The following is an 18,244-nucleotide window of genomic DNA, read 5'->3' on the forward strand; positions in this document are numbered from 1 at the left end:
GCGGTAGTAGGCGTCAATACGGAGCGTTGGGGTTATACGTACGTGTATACTACATATCTGCAAGCACATAATTAATCCTCATATCTTCAAACGCGAGCAAAAACAGTACTACTCCCTTCATCCGATTCGATATTCTTAATTTTTTGGAGAACGACATAATTTTTGAAGTATATCTTTAACTATATTGTCTATTATGACATATACAATAAATAAATACAAATAAGTATTTACTCTAATAGTAAAGACTAAGAGGGACTATATATATGTTATTCTAGTGCTTTCAGTCGAAATTTTAAAAGTTTGAATACAACCTTATTCAAAACATTAAGAACAATGGAACCGGAGAGAGTAATATAATTAGAGATTATAGTGTGTCGTATTTGTGGGTTTTACTTAATTAATTAATTAAGCCGGCCTGATCAGTGTCTACCTACACACTGGCATGGACTCTTGCAAAGTCAGATGGATGCTAATTTGTACTTTTGTGCAGGTATAGAGCGGTCGCGGCCCAGCCTCGATCGCTCACGTCCGCACCGTCGCCGCGCGCGCGTGTGACACACGCACGCACGTACGTACGCTCCGTGCATCCGTCCCTCGCCGCCCTCGGTGCTATACTCCTCTCGCGTTAAGGGGGTGTATATCTAGGGTTTAAAATTTTGACGTGTCATATCAGATATTATATAGGATGTCGTATAGGGTGGGTACTAATAAAAAAACTAATTATAGAATTTGTTAGTAAACCGCGAAACGAATTTATTAAGCCTAATTAATATGTCATTAGCAAATGTTTACTGTAGCACCACATTGTTAAATCATGGAGCAATTAGGCTTAAAAGATTCGTCTGGCCGCAAGCTGTATAATTAGTTATTTTTTTAACCTATATTTAATACTTCGGATGTGTTTAGATCTAAAGTTTGGATCCAAACTTCAGTTCTTTTCCATCATATCAACCTGTCATATACACATAACTTTTCAGTCACATCATCTCCAATTTCAACCAAAATCCAAACTTTGCGCTGAACTAAACACAGCCTTCATGCAAGTGTTCAAACGTTCGAGTGACAGGGTGAAAAATTTTGAAGTGGGATCTAGACAAGACCTTATTTATACAACATAAAAACACTATATCTATACTTCTTTAAAATAAAAACATCGATGGTACAATCTGACAAGATAGGACCACCATCCTTCATCCTTCATCCAGTTTCAGACCCAGAGATCAATTGCCACATCTAGCAACAATATGAATACCCAATGGATAAAGCGCGAGGAGAGAGTTGCAGACCCAGAGCAGATTGCAGCCGGACTGACATGGATAGAGATTAGTAGATGGTGTGGCACTTTCGTTTGGTGGTAAAGTAAGCCATACTGTTAGTTACTCCTCTAAATTTTTTGCAGTGTAGCAAGCTAAAAGATGAAGTGAACCCATAAATAAATTCAACCTATAGTTATATGGCTAGAAACATAAATGTAGCTACTTTCTCTGTACACGAGACACTAGAGATAGAACTACGTATGCACGGACCGGCTGATCACTAGAGGAGTAGGTGTCAACCGGTTTCAAGATAAATATCCCTATATAATAATAAACAAATAAATAAAATGAAAGAAAATTTTTTAAAAAAAACACTTGCAATTTTGCAAACAGATGCGCCAGGTTGCATGGACACGTGGCATTTCTCCCACGTTACTCCTGCATGCGTGCATGCCGCCACGTGTCCACCCCTCCCCGCCTTTAAAACCCGCCTCCGATCCCCTCTCCCCCAACACCATCTCCTCCTCGTCATCCTCATCGTCTTCCTCCTCGCGTCGCCGATCACCTCGCCATGGTGCCGCCGGCGGCGCACGCGCCGAAGAACCTGGGGCTGAGGGGGGTGCGGCGCCGGCTGTGGGGCAGGTGGGCGGCGGAGATCCGCGTGCCGCGGGGCCACCGCGCGGCCGCGAGGCTGTGGATCGGCACGTTCCCGTCCCCGGCGGCGGCGGCGCTCGCCTACGACGCCGCGCTCTACTGCTTCCACGGCGGCGCGCCGCCGGGGAACCGCGCCTTCAACTTCCCGCACGCGCCGCGCCTCCGCATCGACGACCGCCGCCGCCACGCGCTCACGCCGGGCCACGTCAGGGCCATCGCCGAGAGGTACGCCCACGACGTCGGCTCCGTCCTGTTCCGCCCGCTCCCTCCGCCGCCGCCGCCCGTCGCCGCCGCCGCCGTCCCCGTGTTCGCCGCACCTGCACCGCCCATGGCGCCGGCGCCGGCCAACCATGCTGCCGATCCTTACTACTGCAACGAGCCTGACACCACCACAGACGAGGATGTCATGGCTGCGGCTGACCGCCTCCTCTCCATGGACATCGAAGAGGTCGCCGCTTTGATCGCCATTGTTCAGCAAGGAGAGTGACCATATCTACAACTTCTTAGCTAGCTAGTTACACCTTCTATGTAGCATGTGTACTATGTACTTTTGTGGTTGTGTTGTGCTGTCCTAATGGTGTAACTAGCCATATCAAGGAAGACATGCATGATCTAGAGTCTAGAGTACTCTAGCCATGGAATAAATTAACTTAGTCTGTACTTGGTCATGCACCTTGTGTATGATCCTTGTGTAAGAGAAGTGTAATAATCGGTTCTTGAAAAGGAACTGTTGTTATATATGAGATGGATGTTGTCATGAAATGGAAATTTGCAGTTGTTTCTCTTTGCAATCCGGTGTGATTTTGTAGTGGAAATTAACAGAGGAAGAAAGGAGAAAAAGAGGCGCGAAATCGACCCATGGCGCGAAAGTTTGAATTTGAAAATTTTTGAGTGGAATGTTTAATTTTGCGGTATAACTTTCTTACAATTCATTCTGGGGGATGCCAGAAGCATTCTATATGAAGATACTAGCTATCATGAACATATGTGAACTTTGGCAGGGTCGAATGTGAATTAATCAATTACCCTTTTCATATGCTAGCTTGGAGTACATATATGGGGTCAAAATCTCATGCATGTAAATAAGTCCAAGGATTATGAAGCACATATATAAATGCATGAACTGAACATATATGAAAACAAATCTAGCCATAATGAGTTGTACCATCAAAGTCTATAGAATCAAGAACTTGTGTTAAAGAGCAGAAGGGCTTTCATGTTAAAGAGCAGAAGGGTTTTCATTAGAATGACTGATGTCTTTTTTCTTCCTATTTTCCACTCTATCCGGAGGAAGATAGTACAAGAGATTTAGGCAAGGGCTGCAAGAGATTTTTTTAAAACTTTTTTTGAAGAGATTTTTTAAAACTAGCTAGATAGAAAGTGAAAGAACCAAATTAATAATGGAATTCCCGTTTCATCATAAACAAAAGTAATGGACTCCTCTCACCGAGCGCTCACGTGAACATTATAGTCATAATTTTGAGCCGAAAAAACCCTTCAAAATATGCTACGTATAGTACAAAACCATATATATTGTTCAGTCCGATATTTGCCATGTTTTTTCCTTCTTTTTAAGCTTATGTTAAGGGAGGGGACTCACTCGCGTGGTGTACGTGTCTTTGATGTCTCTGTGTAATCATACTTGTAAGTTCATGTATTTCACATTTTGTTTGAAATGCATATATAGTGTTAACAAGTTTCAAGCAGAGTTGCAATTAAAGTTACCGTTTCTTTTTTACTAGTTGAGACATGTCCAAGATTGATGCAACTACAGATGTGGGTGAGGTCAGGAAATGATGGCATCTACCTATGCTGAAGATGTCATGCACAAATAAATAAGTACTCTACTGATGAGTCTACTCATCAATTGCAAGCAGTTTTGGTTTATGCTAATTTTCAAACACATCAATCATTCAGCTATATCTCTCTTTTGTACTCGTGTGCACGTCATTCTAGCTTTGGGGCCTTGGACACCACACCGTGCATGCTGGTAGCGGGTAGCCTCGAATCGAACGGCAAAAATATCCCTCTGTATCATTTTATAATAACAATGTTTATATAATTTGTATATGTACTTCTATCAGCAATCCGTTGTAGTCTAGCTGGTTAGGATACTCGGCTCTCACCCGAGAGACCCGGGTTCGAGTCCCGGCAACGGAATTTCTTTTTTTGGTTTCATAATTGTTGAAAGATTATTTGTTAACTTTTTTGTGGTTTTTTTGATCTCCGATGTATGATCAATGAATCCAAAATTCTTGAAAGATTATTGGTTTTCAGATTCAGATGTTTGTTACTTCACCTTTTCATCTCTTCTCCGATGTATGATCATGTAGTGCGATCAAAAAATTGTTGAAAGATTATTCGTTTTCAGATGCTTGTTACTTCACCTTTTCATTTCTCTCTCTGTGATATATGATCACGCAAGCTGAAATTCCTAAAAGATTATTCATTTTCAGATCTTTGTTACTTCACCAAAAGTTCTCAGTGCAATGTCCGTTTTCCTAATTCTTGAGTTCGTCTTTTTTTACGAGAACTAGTGCTGAAGAAAACAGAGATTGTAAGCTGTGCAGTTTGATGCCTGAGTTTCACTGAAGCAGTCATAATGGAACTATTTTACAAACTGCAATTTTTAGTTACATCGGCAACCAATTTTTCTCCAAACCATCCAACATATTTTCTCAGAATTCTTTCGTCTCGCTAAAAATCTCTGAATTCGATGAAGCCATCCGACTATGAAGCATCGATTTCAGCAGTTTCTAATGAGGAAATTTCAGGCTGCTGCTGCTGAAGCTGAACCCACGAATGGTAGTCTCTCAGCAGCTGCTCCCCCAGCAAGGGCACGAGCCTGTCCAGGAGGCCTTGCATCAGCCTGCCAAATGTTCAGTTCTAATGTTAAACCAAAATGAAACTGGTAATACTGAACAGTGATTCAGTTTCAGTGTAAAAGATGTGCTTAAACATCTTGATGGGGTGATTGGATTGGAAGTTAGTTCTCATCAGCATCTGGTGAGCACTTGTGTGTAATTTCTTTGAGATATTTTGCCTTTTTTTTTTTACTACTGAACTTTCAGAAACTTCAGTGATTAATGTAGGGCCTTACAGGTTGCCTGGTGTCTCCACTGCTGACAATGGAAGCATGCTGAATGGCTTCGTGTAAACCTGTAATCCACATCTGAAGAACTTCAGTGTACGTTAAAAAAAAAATCAGATCATCTCTTAGTTCCGTAGAATCAGTAATTCAGTGAGCAAAACGGTTGAGGTGCTCTGTTCATCCAGATGCTGTATTTTCTCATGTAATATACCTCCAGAGTGACCTCCAAATTGACATCAATGTCCAAGCATGGTTCCTCACCATCGTCTTTCCAAGTTATATGGTTGCTCATAAAAGCTGCAAACATCAAACCTCTAAATCAGACACACATTTTATTTTGTTGCCCCGGAAAGGAAGTTCAGAGTTCAGAGTTCAGACTAAGCAGTAATGATTCGCATGGTTACAATGGTTAGCAAAACAGATGATTGACAACGATGAATTGATGACCAATCTACTAATTGCACAGATAAATCAGATGTCTCCACTCAAAACTGCAAAGAATTTTCAAGAACTGCGAGCCAATCAGCTAACCGAAGAACCTGAATTTTTTTTACCTGAAAAGAGCTCATTCTGCTGCTCAACTGAGCCTGAACCCTCAAACTGCCACCAACAAAACGATCAAATCAAACCAAGATTAACCGTAGAATCGATCAATTGAGCAAGTGATTGAGACATCATGCAGAGCAATTCGCTTAATTCAGTAGTACCCTGCAGGAGAGCATCTCGACGGTGCAGTCGTGGCATGTCGGGGCGACGCGGAGGTCGAGGACGGGGGCGACCTGGAACCCGAGGAAGCCGATGCTCTGCAGCGTGCACCGGAATGTGTTCGCCCCCGGCGCATCGTCCACCGCCGCGAAGCTCTGCAGCGCCCTCGTGTTCAGCAGCGACTCCACGCCGGCGGGCTGACGCAGGAACTCGCCGATGCCCCCAACGCCGCCGCCCTCCACCACCACGATCCTCTCCCGCCGCCTCGCCGACAGCCGCGCCCGCCTGCCCCTCGCCCTCGCCGACAGCGATTGGCCGTCCTCATCGCCTTCGGCTTCGGCGTGCGCATTGCCGCTCGCCGCCGCGGCTCGCCATGGCCGGCGGCGACCGGCTGCAACGGCGGCGACGCTTGAGATTCGGAAGAGGCAGCAAGGTTTGGCAGCCACGAGCCTCATTCCATCGTCCACTCAGCTGAGCTCGAGCTCGCGCATGGAGTGATGCGAGGTTGGAGTTGGAGAGGAGCAGCGGCGACGGCGAGCCACTGATCAGATGGCTTATCGTGTTCGCGGTTTGGCCATCTCTCTCTGTGCACAAGTGGAGCTCGATTTGTGGTCGGCTGCGTCGCGTTCTTGCTGTCGCGGTCATCGTCTTCAACCTGTTCACCAGTTCAATCTTTAGTTTTCGACATTTTTTTCGGAGGGTGCAATATATATCGAATCTTTAGTCTTCAACCTGTTCACCAGTTCAATTTTTAGTTTTCGAATTTTGGAAATTTTGATAAATTTTGTTAAATTTGAACAAATTATTACCAAATTTTAAAAATATTTTTTTGGCCGAAATAATTTTGTATCGCGGATCCAATAGAACCGAAATTTCTGAAATTTCGTTCCGAAAATTTGAACCCTGCTTACCACCACGGATTCACCACTTCCAACCTGCCAACCCCACTACCCCAACTCACACATAAAACCACTTGTGTTTTCTTATCTAAGGGATGAAAAAGGTCCAAAAATATGGAAACCACTTTCGTAGTTATATTTCTCTCGGAACGGAATAGAAAACAGTAAAGAATAAAATGAAAACGGTATCGAAAAATATTGGAAAAACCAAAAACGACGTGTTGGAAAACGATAATAAATATCAAAAACATTGAACGGCGAAATCACACATTTAACTTTACATAGCTATATAAAATATAATAAATTCAAGGTTATACAATGTAAATTATAATTGTCTCTTTTTTTAGCCATGCACTTGATTTGGGTATGGAGTTGATGGGTATCAGTCAAATAAAAAAAATGGGTCATAGATGTTGACGTATTTACAAATATAGGGTAATAGATGGTAATTTTCATACAATTATGGTATAAAAATTCGGAAACACTCGATATAACAATAAAATAGTTTTCATTTGCATTTCTATATTTTTCTACTATTTCTATTTTTAATTTTGTTGGCAACAATTTTCACATAGCTCAGCCAGTCAAAATCGAGAACAAGTGTCGGTCAGTCTGGAATTTCTACGATTATTTTCACCCCTAGTCTTATCTTCTCTCTCCTTTCCTCTTTACCATCAAACTATTCTAAATTTTAATTGGAACTTTTAACCATACTAATTGGAGTAAAATGCTATCCTACCAAAATTTCAAAAGTTTTCTCAATACTATCAAAATTTAAAAAGGCATCAAACTAAACACATAGTAAAAAACTATCAAAATTCGGTAACACTAAATCTTGCCAAAATTTGGCAATGTTCTTGAACTGAGAGCGTATTACATCAGGCCATCAATATTCGATTCTAGCCACAATCCTAGCCGCCGGTTTCCAGCCCAGAATTAATTTCATTTAATTTGGGCAAAACCCTGGCTTAATTCTAGACACAAACAGGCTCTGGTCTCTTGGACCCAAATTCAACTTGGATAATTCCGACACAAACTCTATCGATCGAACGTACTCACGTGTACATATTCCAAGGCGATCGATCGATCTCCACGCGCGACACGACGCGACTTTGCATACGCAGTTACGCACGCATGCAGGCGAGCCACCTCGCCGGAGATCCAGCCCGTTCGACAACCCTACCGCCGGCGAGCGGCGGCGTACGTGCGCCGGCCATGTCGATGTCGAACTTCGCGAAGATGGGGTACAGCATCTGCGGGAGCTTCGCCGCCGGCATCTACGTCGGCGTTAAACTGCGCGCGAGGCAGCAAGCGGTGGAGCGCTCGGAGGGGAAGAAGTACATCAGCAACATCGAGCAAAATCTCCAGAGCCTCAAGAATCTGTATGAGCGCGTCGAGTAGCCGCCGCCACCGTTCGTCGTCGAGACAACTGATCCGGCCGCCGCCGCAGCTGAGGAGACTCGCCGGAGCAGGAGAGATGCCGGCGAGCATTAGACGTCATGAGAAGTTCAGACATGCATGCACCCCGAGATGATATATGCTATAATAATATTAACAACAGATTTACACGGCTGATTTTCAGTCTATTTACTGATTAATCATACATATTTGTCCCAATTTCAATCGGCTTTATTCATTCATGATGTGTTTTTAAATGGATGTTTTTTTTATGTGTTCGATTGATTGTGTTGTTTGTTACACACCGTACATGCATGATCACATTAAAGTATGAGAATTTTTACTGTACATGCAATTTGAGCCATTGATTTCGTTTGATCCAACGGGTGAGAAAGAGTTGTACCTAGTAGTACTATCCACGTGATTTTACATAGCATAGAGAGGTACTAAAGAAGCAAGGGTAGTTAAGTAATTTCACGTGTATCTTCTTCATCTTCCTCCTGTCTTTTCTCTCTCCAAAAGATGCTGCATGCCTGCATCGATCGATGGCTCTCACCAGGGATGGACAGGCTAGCCGGAGTGGAGGTGGAGGGGGCCGACGAGCCTCCGTGCATCACTTCCCCCAAGCTCGCCGGTGACATACGCCTACCGCGGCCCTTCCCCTAATCTCGCTGCCGGATTCGAGCACATAGGCGACTGACGCAGGTCCTCGTCGCCTTCGCCGCCGCGTAGCAGCCTCTGACGTAGGCGCCGCCGTTCAACACCACCGGCGCCGACCACCCCTCCTGCTCCTCGTTACCTCGCCACCATGCAGACACCGCCGGCGCCCAACGCGCCGCCGTCCAACACCCCGCCGCCGACGCCCCCGGCACCACCGGCGCCGACCACTCCTCGTCCCGCTCCTACCACGCCCTTGCTCTTGGTTTGGACTTGCTCAGTTGCTCTTGGAGTCTTCGTTGACACAGTCACTCAGTCAGTGAGAAGGAGCATCACGAGCTGCTTAGCGTGAGATTTTCAATCTTACCCTCTGTGAATGAATGGCCGGATTTAAATTGGTACCTCAAGGTACCGGTACCTCGAGGTACAATATGCTGGACTGGAGCAATGCTCTTAAAGTATACATGCAAGCATGGATGGAAGGGCGAAGACCCAAAGACCTCCTCGTACCCCTAGTCTACGCAATTTCTAAGAAGAGGAGAGAGTCCCTGCACCAAGGAAAGGAGAATAATGTCTGGGTCGGAGATTTGGCCTTGGAGACAAACCCACATATCACAGTGGCCCTCGTGGAGCAGCTTATGGCCTTTATGGACCGCAGTCCATGGTGTGCAGCTAGACGAGGAAGAGCCTAACCAAATCTCATGGAAGTTCACACCCCCATGACTAGTACTCGGCTTCGTCGGCCTATAAACACAATGCGTTGGCGTGCTCGACACAACCTTTGATTCATTGATCTGGAGGGTCTGGGCGCTAGGAAAATGCAAACTACACGCCTGGTTCATCATCCTGAATAAAGTCTGGACCTCTGACCGACTTGCGACCAGGGGGTGATAGAACAACGGACGGTGCCCACTTTGTCGGGGAGAGGACGAAACGGCCTTGCACCTCGTCACTAGGTGCAGATACACTAAAAGGATTTGAAGCCTTGTAGTGGATTGGGTGGCCAATCATCAGCTTGAGCCTTGACACTGGGAGACTACTCAGTCGGTCAATGAATGGTGGGAAGTGCCAGCCACTTTGGCTGGCATTCCCAAGAAGGGATCCCGTACCATGATCCTCCTCATCGTTTGGGAAATATGAAAGGAATGAAACCAGCGGATCTATGAGTACAAGGAGGCCACAACTTCGTATCTTCTCGCGAGAATAAAGGAAGAAGTCGACATGTGGGGTTTGGCGGGTGCTAAGTGCCTTAGTGAGCTTGTTCCGCACCTTGTATAGTGTACAGTTTTTCCTGGCTTTTGCCTTTTCTTTGCTCTTAGGGGTTGCATTTTTCTCCCACTTTATTTAATGAAAAAAGCACACTCTCGTGCTGGATCGATTAAAAATAATGGAGTCGTCTTTATCTGTAACTAGTTGAAACCCCGCGCGTTGCGGCGGGCACATTAGAAAGGATGAATATGCATGTAAGTATGAATAAACATGAATAAGTGAGATATAAGTGAGTAGTTCTGCTACCTAACCAAACAGGAATATAGTTTAGTATAGTATACAATTTCAGAAGTAAGCAGTTCTGCTATCTGATCAATTGAAGATGATATTTGCATCATCAATTGCTAAAAGTGCCAAGCACAAAAAACTCATTTCGAGTCCAGGGAGTTGGAAATTTATAGTCACAATGACAACACCATTCAGATTTACTGGAAACATTGCAAGCAGAATATTGTTAGGAACACCAAGATCTTCACCAGAGGATAAATATAAGTTGAGTGAAACACATGCAAATATAAAATTAAGTTTTGTTTATTTGATTACAGCAAACTGTAGGTAGGTAGTAATACTATGAGCTGGAAACAGTAGGAAACTGTAAGGTCTAAATCTCATTGTTTTTGACATTTTCTCCATCGAGAATGATATGCATGTGAGGAAGTTTATTTTTCATGTAATTCACAACATGAGCTTGAGTTGGCTGCAGCTTGGAGAGGTCATCGGTGGATGATTTCCCTTGGAGAGTGATATAAATAGCTATTGATTTGGATGCAGTAATCTTGGAAACTGCTTGCAGGTAGTTGGTGTGGATGAGTTGCGCCTCATGGTTCCTGAAGAAGAGTAATGCGTTTGATGATGTATAGATAGGCATATATAATGTACAGAGCACTGAAATGCATGAAGCATGTTAAATATAAAATATAAGCTTGAAAACTATGTAATTAGGAAGCTATAGCTGAACCTGGATAGTGAGAGCTAACCTATTTTTTTCTGGTTGTTGGTCCATCTGTGTTGGCAATGGACGTTGTGTTTGCAGAAGAAATTTTGTGAAGGAAGGACTGTGGTATGAGAAATTGGCAGTGCACATGTTGTTGTGGTGTTGTGGGTGATTCTTATAGTATTTCAGTGGTGATAATAAGGATACTAATTTTGTTTTCTCATTTATTGCAGAATCATATATGATTAAGAATCATATCTTGAGTCTTTTATTATTGAGGATAAAATATGGAATAGATATAAATGCCATATTTCAGATTTGGTTGGTTTTGCCAGTAAACTTGCAAGTAATGGTTGCAAAGATAAGTTAGCAATGATGGTGATAGATTTGGTGCAGGTTTAAATTTCTTAAGGAAATCGTTAGCAGTGATGGTGACAGATTTGGTGCAGGTCTAATTCTTTTAAGAAAATCTATATATGTTGCTGATAAAAGGCCATGTTGTAGGAGAATTGTGAAGGATTTGAAGAGTTGTACCTGTTCCTTGTGACCCGATGGCTGTTGATCAGCTATCTTTGGCTGCTGCAGCTGGTTTTCCTCTCCATTGGTGGAGGTTTCCGTTCTGAATTTAGCAGTCAAATTAGTAGCAAAACATACATACATATATATATGCACGCGCGCGACACACACATATATATATTTATAGGCTGAAACTTTATATGTTTATAAGCTGAAACTTAAGGTGTGCACGTACACTTTTTTATGGCGCTTAGAATTTTGTCCTGGAGAAAATTCTGTTGACGGTTGTTTTTCCTTGCTGAGATCTACTTGTTGAGGATGATAAAGTTGATTTGTTGCAACCTGAATAGTGTTTGCAATTGCTGGGCTGATGCATATATGAAAGGAATTTAGTTGAAGAATAGTTTGTATATTCTAGAAAAAGAACTTGTATCAGTGCAGTACCTTGGTTGATCAATGTGTAACTCCTTTTCAAATTGAAGAGCTCTCTTTGCTGAAGGTATAATTTGGTTTACTGTATTGTTGTCTAGAGTTGTTTCTGGAGGTTGTAGGGACGGTGGCGTAGTGGGATGTTGGTCTTCTTTGCTGCTATTAGTTGTAGTCATAAATATAGAAATGTTAAGCAGAATATAATAAGTAAAAAAGGCATATGTTGGTTAACCTGCAATGTTCCATGGTGGTTAGCCCTTCATCTGTTGCAAGTTGTTTGGTGGCTGATTCCTGAAAAAAGTTATTTTTAGATTATAGATGGTTGGTAGAAGATATGGTAAGGACAAACATTTGTATACCTTTGCTACCTTTGTATTTTCCAGAGTAGGTAGTATCAAACTTGTATTTTCATTTTCAACGGGATAACTCTTCTTGAGGACATATTGATAGTGAAGTGTAAAGAGTACTTTGTATTCATGGCAATGTGAAACAATCTTGTTTTCCCAATGGCTATATCAAGAGCTATGGCATGTTCTGTTGCATCAATTTTCAAGTTCTGGGTAGCTTGAGTAGCATTTACCTCAACCAAATCCTCAGCCACATTGTAGAATGCTACTGCGTCCAAAGTTCCTGATTCATCTTTAATTGTTAAAGGAAGTTTGTACCTGAAAGTTTGTTTGAGTATATTAGATTTGTTTATAGAAATGTAAGACGAATTAATTAATAAGAAAAATTAGTATTATAGATATGTCACATACATTGGTTTTGGCATGGAATGCTGACATTGACATCTTGGAGTGTCGGAGTTGCTATTGTATGATGCAGTACATGATTTGCATATTTTGTAGTACCAATTTGTATATGGTACTATCGCTGATACCTTTGCAATGCAACTGTATGAATTCCCTCCCTAGTGTGTAAGAAATATTGAAATGATTATTTAATTAGATTAGCAACTTATTTAGTGATGTAGTGTGAATGAGGTACCTCGAAAGCAGAAATGGGCAGTCTTGATATTTCTTCAAGTTTGTATAGCTTACCAGCCGCTTGAAGTGGAGTTAAATGTTCAACTCGTGGCATTTGTTGTTGGAGAGTTGGAATATCCCATTGGTAGCTTGAAGGAAGATTGATGCATTTTTGAAGCAAATATAAATTAAAATCAGTATGGCAATAAGCTATATAAGTTACCTGCTTTGATATTCAGCAATCTCTGTTATATCGGAGTCAAAATATATTTGTGTTGCTGAACTTGATGTAGCCTCTGTTTTGCCTTTTAAAATTGTAGCACATAAGTGAGTAGTGTTGTTTATGAGAGGGGGTATTAAAAAGTTATTTGAGGGACTGACCTAAATAAGTCCCTGCTGTAAGTCCAGCAAGTATAGCTACTACTATTTTGTGGTCTGTAGATTTCTGTAGAACAAAAGCTTCATCAAATGACTCTCCATATTCACCCCAGAGGACTATTTCTTGTTCTTGTTCACTACAAATTGGTGAAACAAAAGGTAGAAACTACTGTGTCATATACATTTGGAACATAAAAATATAATGCATATGTGATACATACTCTTTGCTACGGATTTTGAGCTTTCTGTTTTTCTTGGATGATGTTTTGCCAGCATAATCATATGGCCCAACATGGCTGATAACTCCTATCAGAACTAGAGGCAAAATGTTCGAGATTAGTTGTATAATAATTAAATAAAAGAAGATAGAAAATGCAAGTATTACCTATCAATGGTTTTTGATATTCCGCTTTTAGATGGTATCTGATCAAATGGGCAGAATTCAAAACCATAGTTTGGGATGGATGAACCTCTTGATTCTAGGTGATGAACCTTTATGCTGGACTTAAACTGCAACATGTATTTTTGGTGGTGGTAAATATATTTTTTGTTTTTAATGTCAACAGTATTGACATCAACAAACATGTAGACACAGCCTAGAGTTAGTGATGGACGAAATTCATTTTCAAGTTTCTTTGGAATAGTAAACTGCACCATAGTGCCCTGCAAGATTAGAACTGGTATAAGTCTAAAACTGCATCGTTTTATCAGTAATATTTAGATTGGAAGTTAAGCATAGGATAAATTATTTTTTGGTGTAGGATAGTATACCTCTTCATCAAGAATTACCCCATCGATGCTGAATATTGTTGGTGTACTGGCTGAGGCCATGTTTTTAGCATCCCATAGTCTAATAAGTCGTCCGAAAACTTTGAGGTTTTGCTGTCCCAAATTTATCTGTTTGAGTTTTGTTGCTGATCCCATCTATGGAAATGTTCCTGAAATAAGAGGTCTAAGGTTAGCTAGTAGACAATATCAGAAAACATACATTGCATATAAGAGATAATTTGTTTACAAAGTACCTTGGTAACTAATTCATATCATTGTTTAAACGGTGAAAAATCTCATGATATACTACATTTTGCGTGCAATGTTCATTTGATGAACTATTGCTATTTATAAGTATCCGCAAGCCTTTTGGAGATGTTACTCGTGATAACGCAACATATAATTGTCCATGAGAAAAAACTGGAGATGGCAAGTATGCACCAACTTTTTGAAGTGTTTGACCTTGGCTTTTGTTAATTGTCATCGCATATGACAAATGTATTGGAAATTGACGTCTTTTTAGCTTGAATGGCCACTTAGATTGGGCTGATGTCGTTATAATACGCGGTATGTATGCTTTTGAACCTTTGGCTTTTCCAGTCATTATTTCCCCTTCAATGATGCGGGTTGTGAGCTGTGTAACAATAAGTCTAGTCCCATTACAGAGACCTCTAGAAGGATCAAGGTTACGCAAAAGCATTATAGGAACACCAATTTTAAGATGCAAAACATGGTCTGGAAGTCCATTCAAAGATATTGTGTTGAGGAATTCTGTTGGGTATAGAGCCTCTAGAGTTGAATGGTTTGCACAGCTATCATCAATAGTATCTGAGCTATAATATGAAATTTCAGCAGCTGTTACTTGAGCAATGATTTTGTTGTTTATTTCTGAAACAACCTCATTTGTTGGTGATAAAATTGCACGATCACAAAAATATGTTGTAATATTGCTTGGTTCATATCCTAAGTCATACACAAAGGAAATCAAGCTATCAAGATTTCTGGAATCTGAGGGCAACAGAAGAGATTGGGGTATCTCTATGAAAGTACCATTGGTTTCATTTTCTATTGAAATATGAGGCTCTGTACCATTTCCTACTCTTAAAACCCAATCTGCAAATACCCGTAGTTCTTCTTTATCGGATGGTGAAAGGTTTTGTGAGCTAAGTCTCATATTTTCAGTCAGTTGAAGAACTACACATTGATGCCATAAGTATGAATTAACAATAGAAGCTCGCAGAATTTGGTGCCTTGTTGCATTCTGAATTAACAGGAAGTGTTTGCCGAAAATCTCCACCAAATGCAACAGTTATTCCACCAAATTGCCTATGCTGTGCATTAGGTCGAATGTCCGATAATATATATCTAAGTGTGTGATCTAATGCTTCAAAACAATACTTGTGATTCACAGGTGCTTCATCCCAAACAATAAGAGATGTTTGTTGAATAAGTTCTGCTAAGTGTGTGTTCTTCTTTATACTGCACATAGAATTCTCACGTATGTCCAAAGGGATTTTGAAGCAGGAATGAGGTGTTCTACCTCCTGGAAGTAGGAGGGCTGCAATTCCTGATGATGCAACAGCTAATGCAATTTTCCCTTGAGTTCTCACAAAGTTTAATAAAGTTGTCCATAAGAAAGTTTTTCCAGTTCCTCCATATCCATACACAAAGAATGTTCTTCCCTCATTATTTATGACTGAGTTAGAAATAGAATTGAAGATTTCCTTCTGGTTTGTATTCAGACTATTGATGTCATTAGTAGATGTAGATGCAATGCTGGTAATATCATAGCTGAGTTCATCTAGTAATAATCTATTATCTGCAGATGCACTACCAATATCATCTGGAAGTGGCAAATTAAAGTGTGATAAAGAATATCCAGCATTTCTCAATAATTTATCCAATTCAAATAATAGGGCATTGCCAACAAAAGAGTCTGCAAATGAACTATTACTTTGTGATAGATTTTGATTTGTTCTGTATCTAAAATCTTCACTCATATGCTGGGCATGTTCTGTAAAAAGCCTTTGTGGATTTGTCACCTCACAAAACAGTAAGATTGTTACAAATAACTGACGTAACTGATAAGGTAAGGCCCAGTGCGCTGCATCATTGAGAGCATGGGACCACTCTTGGTCATCACCAAGGAGACCTAGAGCTTCACATGCAGCTCGAAATGTTGGATGTTGCTGTCCAGATATATTTCTGATTTCAGAGAAGGTCTTTGGTCCTTTAACTATATGGAGTAACATCCTCAAATAATACTTCTCCCCTTTGGTTGGATCAACATGAGCTATACGTCCAATCTTGTTGTAACAACCACGACGTATATCCCAATATTTTTCACTTGCATGCCATGTAAAGTATTCAGGGAATTTAATATATGTATGCTCTCTAGCTTGAGGAAATTGACTATTAGCTTCTAACCATGCAGTAAGTTTGGATTTCTGATTTCCTGGGTTTTCAATGACTTCTTCTAGGTCATCATCCTCTGTGTACACAACATTATTCTCTAAAGGGAGGTGGACCGGAAGGTGTTCAACTGATGGGTCTGTATGGTGTATATCAAACTGAAGTAAACGCCAAGCAACATCATTTGGGGTTACACATCGACATTCAAGATAGTTGTCTATTTCATTTATAGTTTCATTTGCTGAATTACGACGAATACCAGCTCTAGAACAATCATAGCCTTTTGTAACGTACTTAAAAAGATACTTATGCATATCATCATGATTAACACTTTCCACATTTATGTGAGCTTGGTACTTAACCACCAAATCAACATTATGAGGAACAATGACTCTGTTGTCAATGTCAACCCCATTTTTTGTAACAATTTGATTGTTTGGTCGTGCGTATTGGGTAAAACCATTTTGCAATATAGAAGTGTGTTCACAGAATTCCTTTGGATAAAATTTGGAGCACCTTCCTTCAGACATGCATGGTGAATAGGAAATTCCAGGACCGCAAGGCCCATGGATCATAAAAGAAGTAACAGCTTCAAATCCTATTGGATCAAGTGTAGGATTTGGTAGTTGAGCTGAAATACGTAGGTCAACCTTTTCAGCATCTAGAGGTTCTTCTTTTGAAAGCCAAATGATTATATGGACATGTGGTAGTCCACGCTTTTGAAATTCTACAGTGTAGACAACTGTACAAAAGGGTTAACTATTATATGGATTTGATGAACAATATATGTATCTAAGAATTTTGATTGAAAGTTGTTTTGGAAATTACCTGCATGTATGGGACCAAAAAAAAATATTTTTTTAATGTCATCCATTAACATATTCAGCTTCATTTTGAACAAACGGTCAACGATATCTGGACGATCTGAAGGTTGTTGTCCAGGTGCTAGAGCTTGTAGAATTTCTGGCCAAGATGCATTTGATGTGAATGTGACAAAAAGATCTGGGCAACCATACTTCCTACAAATAGCAATGCAGTCTTGATAGTTTTGATATAGATACCGAGGGCTTCCAGTATGAGAGGCTGGTAAGATAACCCATTGGCCAGCCGAAGAACCAGTTGTAATGCCTATAGACACAGAGCTGGCTAAAGAATTGAATGGTGCCGATCTATATTTGTGTTGAAAACTGGGCAACCTATAGTGTTGTATGCGCTCACCTTCAACACAACAATAGCCATCAACCAAATAAGATTGGGTTAACCTCCCACAACGTAATGGAGTGTTGAATTGGCCCGCTCTATCATGCATTATATAAGCAAAGAATTCAACCATTGTTGCTTTGTTACGCCGCAAGGCAGATGAACTTGCTGTTTGGTTATACATGATGGATTCATGGAAACCATCTTCACCATATGGGAATAAAATAGGATATTGCATGGCCATAAATTTTCGGTGTTTTTCATCTATACGCTGCAATTGTGATGAATGGTGTTGTATTATTATATCCCGACCAATATCAGTCACCCCAATATCCCCAACAACTAATCCTACAACCTCTGCTGCCACTGGTGCACTGTATATATCTCCATGTGCATCTGTCGAGCCAAATAGTCGGATCTTGTAATGATCAGATTCATTTTCACTTAATCTTTCTCTTGCTGTTCGGAATAACTTCACAATGGGATTGTGTGTATCGAACATTTCTATTAGAGAGCGAACAATTTCTTCATTGGCATGGAAGGAGTCGCGAGAAGAAGAAGCAATGTTGATTATGTTAGAGATTTCATTTTCTGTATCGAAGATGTATAGCTGAGCATATTCTGGCCGACGACCTTGTGAAGGTATTAAAGAGCCTACTCTGTGGCAGATCTATCCACTAATTTTGAAGACATATGGTCCATGGCCGTCGTTG

General features: G+C 41.1%; 2 protein-coding genes and 1 non-coding gene across 3 annotated transcripts; 2 read left to right on the plus strand and 1 right to left on the minus strand.

Annotated features, from left to right (window-relative positions):
- Positions 1 to 1,827: 1,827 nt before the first annotated feature.
- On the plus strand, positions 1,828 to 2,501 carry LOC127781276 (ethylene-responsive transcription factor ERF015-like). The gene has a single exon (XM_052308210.1). It carries the CDS (start codon positions 1,828 to 1,830, stop codon positions 2,395 to 2,397), a length of 570 nt encoding a protein of 189 aa, XP_052164170.1. The 3' UTR covers positions 2,398 to 2,501.
- Positions 2,502 to 3,997: 1,496 nt separating this feature from the next.
- Positions 3,998 to 4,070, plus strand: TRNAE-CUC (transfer RNA glutamic acid (anticodon CUC)). The gene has a single exon. It is a non-coding gene; the product is annotated as a tRNA-Glu (tRNA).
- A 395-nt stretch (positions 4,071 to 4,465) lies between these two features.
- LOC127781551 (uncharacterized) lies at positions 4,466 to 6,299 on the minus strand. The gene is made up of 5 exons (XM_052308518.1): positions 5,709 to 6,299; positions 5,556 to 5,601; positions 5,213 to 5,298; positions 5,011 to 5,069; positions 4,466 to 4,779 (listed from the first exon to the last, which is right to left on the minus strand). Exons 1-5 carry the CDS (start codon positions 6,159 to 6,161, stop codon positions 4,641 to 4,643), a joined length of 783 nt encoding a protein of 260 aa, XP_052164478.1. The 5' UTR covers positions 6,162 to 6,299; the 3' UTR covers positions 4,466 to 4,640.
- Between the last annotated feature and the right edge of the window lie 11,945 nt (positions 6,300 to 18,244).

This window comes from Oryza glaberrima, chromosome 8 (assembly GCF_000147395.1).
Source record: "Oryza glaberrima chromosome 8, OglaRS2, whole genome shotgun sequence".
In the NCBI taxonomy this organism is placed as follows: domain Eukaryota; kingdom Viridiplantae; phylum Streptophyta; class Magnoliopsida; order Poales; family Poaceae; genus Oryza; species Oryza glaberrima.